The following is a 5,152-nucleotide window of genomic DNA, read 5'->3' on the forward strand; positions in this document are numbered from 1 at the left end:
CTTTCCTCGTCCGTCTATCCACCACGCTTCCACTTGTGCACTCGATCACTTGTTTTCCTTAATTGCACATCTCGCAATCTTAACCTTATTCCGGATCATCACCGACCTTATTAACTCATAGGTTCATCTTGCAAATCCACTATGTCATCCGTTCTTCACCTTTCATTCGTTGCTTAAGATGCAATGCTACGTATTGTCAAAAATAAGTTTTACTTTGAGAACCAACTCTAATGTAATAAGCACGTGCAATGCATGATCATCCTTGTTATCACTATACATCATTCACTTCTATGAAAATCCTTACCTTAATGGACTAATCTATTACCACGAGCGACCACATCATTAGTAAGGATTCAATAGCCTAAATTGCTCTATAAACCTCAAGTATGTTCGCTTTCTTGCGAATGTCAATCATAACACTACTCAAAATCACCAATTAGAATCGATACTAAACCATTAGAATACAATACAGGTTTAAACTTCTATATTACACAAATACCAATCATCTTACTACAAACCCATATCACAAGTCAAGTCTATATCACAAGTCAAACCTATCAATAGGGTATTTTCCACTTCGACTATCTATAACTAGCTTATAACTGGGACATTCTCTCGCAAACAATCCACTATTTTCTAGCGGGGTCGATCTAGGTTGTCCTGCGGAGTGTTCCTCCGTGGTTGTCCTCCTTGCTGTAGTGGTGCCAATACTCTTGCTTGTCTCTGTGGGCCGTCTTTCACCAGGTGGCCCATTTGCCCACAGCTAAAACAAACTCCTCCTCCAAAAGGACATGGAGCATTTCCATGCCTCCGGCCACACAGTCGGCATACTCCATCGACGTTAAGTGCCGGTTTTCCTATAGCATTCCTTCGGTCGGGTCGAATAGGATGCTTTTCTTCAGATATCGGCATTTTCCCATTTCGATGATCACTTCTTCCGGAGGATATATATCGCGATCCAAATGCAATGGCCCTTTCGGTCATATTTCTTTCGATCCGGTGAGCCCTTTCATACTGCTCATTATAGTCTTTCGGGTTCAGGAACACCAACCGGTCCTTCAGCTTCGGTTTGAGTCCATCTCTGAATCTTCTTGCCTTGTCCACTGGATTTTCAACCATCCTAAGTGCATACCTCGACAGTTCAGCAAACTTAGCTTCGTATCGGTCCACCGACATCTGGTTTTGGCGTAGACGCATAAACTCATTCATCTTTTGTTCCCCGGCACAATCAGAAAAACACTTGCCGTTAAAAGCTTCCACGAAGGCATTCCATACTAGGACCGTACCTTCTGGAAAGATCCGTCCTCGAGAGGCTTCCCACCATGTGTTGGCATTCCCCCGCAATCGATACACAGCCAACGTCACCTTATCTTCCTCGGTGCATCTTAACGGGGCAAAAATCTTTTCCAGCTCCTTAATCCAACAGGTGCTAGCCTCGGGATCACCACTTCCAGAAAATTTCGGTGGTTTAAGTTCCAGAAACTACTTTACCAACTTGTGTATCGGTTGGCCACCATTCCCATTACTAGCTAACGGGTCTTTAGGTGGGGCGACAGCGGCGGTAGTAGCGGCAGCTTCCCGAATTCTTACTTGCTGTCCAACAATGTTTCCCAACGCTTCCATAGCCCGTAACAGGCCATCCACTCGAGGGTCTTCTTGTACTGCTCCTTCTCTAGGAGCTCTCGAATTACGGTTGCTCATCTTACTGGTACCTTACGGGGTCCTGCTCACCCCAAAGTAACGCGTAATTAGAACCGAGGCATACAGACTTAAAATCTTAAATAACAACCACATGCACGAAGTTTCAACCCTACAAAGTATCCCGTAACCCAACGCACCTTATTACTCCATGCCATGACCAAGCGGTTCAGGCTAACCTAGCTCTGATACCACTTTTGGGTGGGGTTGTCACGCCCCGATCTTCGAGCCCGCAACAACCCTACCAAAACGCCTCAAGTCAAAATGGACGACGTCCCAAGCACGTCATCGACCCACTATTTTATCTTATTATTAAGCGCATGCGGAACGTATAACTCCCAAACAGTAAATTAAAAGCGGGGATAGACGGGTAGGATGTCAAACAGACAGTCACATCGGTTAACAACACAACGATCATTTTTATTTATTTATTGTTAACCCTAGGAAGTACGTACATACAAGCCCTACCTCAATGCCACTTTCTACAGTCCTCAAAAATACCAGTTCAAGATTGGGGGTTAACACTACTCCATGCTACTAAAAAAGAAGCCACGCTTACTTCCCGACTTCCCATAGCTAGGGCCGAAAAATGGTTAACAACAACGGGTGAGATATAAAATCTCTGTGAGTCAACATCTAAGTCCGAGTAGAACACTGACTCGTTCAAGGCATCCTAAACATGTAGAATAATATCAATAGAAGATCAATAGCGTGCAATTCACGCCACACTATAACTACCACATGACCAAGTACAATATTACAACGAATCCTCAATCACAGGCAAATTTACCCCGTCTTGGTCCCCACGACGAGCAGTTCATATGTATACATTCAATTATTTGCATACATCCAAGGCAAATAACTATAACACTCATCACAACTCGCATATGCAATGCACCACATGTGTTCCAATTATTAGAGGCCATTAAGCCTGGCAAACTAGTTAGTTGGTGCTCTTTTGGCATGACCAGGCATCATTCCATTCCTTCGGTGACGGCGACTGTTAAGCCGTGTGATTCCGGTCGTCACGACATGGCTAACAAGTATTCCTGTAAGAAGTGTCGGTCCGTCACAAGCTGTGATCGACATCTGATCGGTCCGACGTCACGAACCGTCGTGCATCCAATAAGTCGTGTGATTCCGATCGTCATGGCATGAGCTTATCGGGTTAACCCTCTTGTGACCACATAAGCACGCCAAACAATCAAGCCAATTTATATCTTAGCATTTAATTCAATGCACATACACAAACGATCCTGCTCAAAACTTGGTTCAAGGCCATTTTAATGCTTAAAATTCAGTCCACATGTGGTCACACAAATACACTTGTCATCCACAAGATTTTGCATCTATAACCAGGGTGATCAATTACATCAATCCAAACAAGCAATAGCCAATATACTGTCACCCAATAATAATAATATAGTAATCACCCAATAATAATAATAACCGTCAAGTAATGATTAATTAACAACAATTAATTAACCGGACTATATTTAATTAATCCGACTTGATTAATTAATCCAGATTCCGATTAATAATATCAAAATATACAACGAGCTCGATTTCGGATAATTAATTCGATCGCGATTTAAACTAAATATATCCGACACAAGTCAATTTTTCAATTGACAATTAACAATAATTAATCTAATCCTTAAAAGCGGTTAACACCCTATTCGGAGTTTAGGGGTTAACTCACAAACTCCGATAGTCGATGTCGAGTTGGGTACGACGGCGATGACTTGGGCTCGAGGTCTCGCGGTTCAACTTCGGTTCCACCTCGATTCAGCTTAGTTTGTAGACGTCACGGCCTCGAGTTAGATTTTCGGGCAAGAGAGCTTCCGTTCGGGTCTCGTCATTGGCACGGACACGATTTTGGACATGGCCGGCTCGCGGACTCAGAAACTCGGTCACGTGGCCCACATTCTCGGCCACTTGTCCCACTGTCTCGACACATGGGCTCGGCACACTAGGCACACGGGCTCGGCCACACGGGCATAGGTTCTCGGCCACTCTACCCAATTTCTCGGCCACGGCTTAGGTTCACGGGCACACTTTCCCGGCTCACGGCCCGGGCTCACGAGCACACTTCCTAGGGGTCAGAACAAGGTACGGCCGAGAGAGGTGAGCTCGGTGGTGGCTCGAGCGGAGCGGGTTCTCGATAAACAAGGGCAACAGCGGCTTGGCGATGACCGGTGGTTGTAGGTGTCGGGTGGGGGTACGAAACGTCTGGAGGCGACGGCTCGAGAGGGTGAGGTCGTGAGTCTAGCCGGTCCGCGGGGCTGGCGATTCGAGCTCGCGTCGGCGCAAGTGATGGGTGAAGTTCGGCGACCGACGGATGGCTAGCTCGCGACTCGTGACCGGGTGGCGGCTCATGGTGACAACAGACGGCGCGACGGCGAGAGGCTTGGCTGGAGCTTGGCTAACGGGTAGAGATCCGTGGGTCTCGGGGCTCGGGTCTCGCAGAGCTTGGTGGTCGTGCGGTTGAGGAAAGGCTCGGGCCGACGGAGTGGTGACGAGACGAACTCAGCAGCACTTGGGCGTGAACAAAGGAGGTGGGGGCTATCGAATAAAAGACCCACGAAGAAGATGAAGAAAAGTCAAGAGGAAGAAGAAGGACGGTAGTAGATGGAGGGGGGGTTACGCTCGCGCACGAAAGAAAGAAGAAGAAGGAAGAAGAAAAGTGAAGAAGAAGGTACATTAGAAAGAAAGAGAGAGGGGGAAACTTGGGGAAGAGGGTGATGATGTCATGGCTGACATCATCCTAGAGGGGGGCACGGTTGAAATCACAAAAAGGAAAGGGTGGAACCCACAAATTCTTCACAATACAATTCCTTAATCCCATATGCAAATAGCTAAGGATATTTCTGTAATTTCGTTAATCAGGATAATTGAAACTATCGGCACTAAAACTTAAGGCAAAATTGGAAATCTCGAAACTAAAGTTCAATCGGCATTACGTTCAAGCCCGAAGGGTCTCGATAGAACGAGTCAAAGTTTGACGATTCAAACTTAACTTTTCTCGACAACATCTTGAAACAACCAATCGTCGGCATGTAAAACCTCAAGATCAAATTTCACTTTCCACGTTGGAATTTATAATTTTCCTTACGGACGTTGAAATTCCAGGACAGCCCAAGCCTTGTACAAATTATCGTTAATAGAGTCTTGCTGAAACTCGAGACATAATTCAACACATGCAATCCTTCATTTTTTTTGGGTTCGTATTTGATTCATCAATTAGTCATGTAAAAGTGATAATAGAGAAATCTTGCCAGTCAACAATGGCATTACATTGACTAGCAAATATCTATGCAGAGCATCAAAGTTGGCTTGCAAACACCACTTATTTAGGATGCTTTATTCTTTCTTTTAAACTCAAGCAATCATTATGCTGAAATCTCTTTCTATTGGACATGTAAAAATTCATGATAAAGTTCCCATTTTCAGC

General features: G+C 45.1%; 1 protein-coding gene across 1 annotated transcript; it reads right to left on the reverse strand.

Annotated features, from left to right (window-relative positions):
- Positions 1-636: 636 nt before the first annotated feature.
- LOC125312839 lies at positions 637-1,701 on the reverse strand. Its single transcript, XM_048272456.1, has 2 exons — positions 1,535-1,701; positions 637-1,447 (listed from the first exon to the last, which is right to left on the reverse strand). Exons 1-2 carry the CDS (start codon positions 1,699-1,701, stop codon positions 637-639), a joined length of 978 nt encoding a protein of 325 aa, XP_048128413.1.
- Between the last annotated feature and the right edge of the window lie 3,451 nt (positions 1,702-5,152).

This window comes from Rhodamnia argentea, chromosome 11 (assembly GCF_020921035.1).
Source record: "Rhodamnia argentea isolate NSW1041297 chromosome 11, ASM2092103v1, whole genome shotgun sequence".
Taxonomy (NCBI): domain Eukaryota; kingdom Viridiplantae; phylum Streptophyta; class Magnoliopsida; order Myrtales; family Myrtaceae; genus Rhodamnia; species Rhodamnia argentea.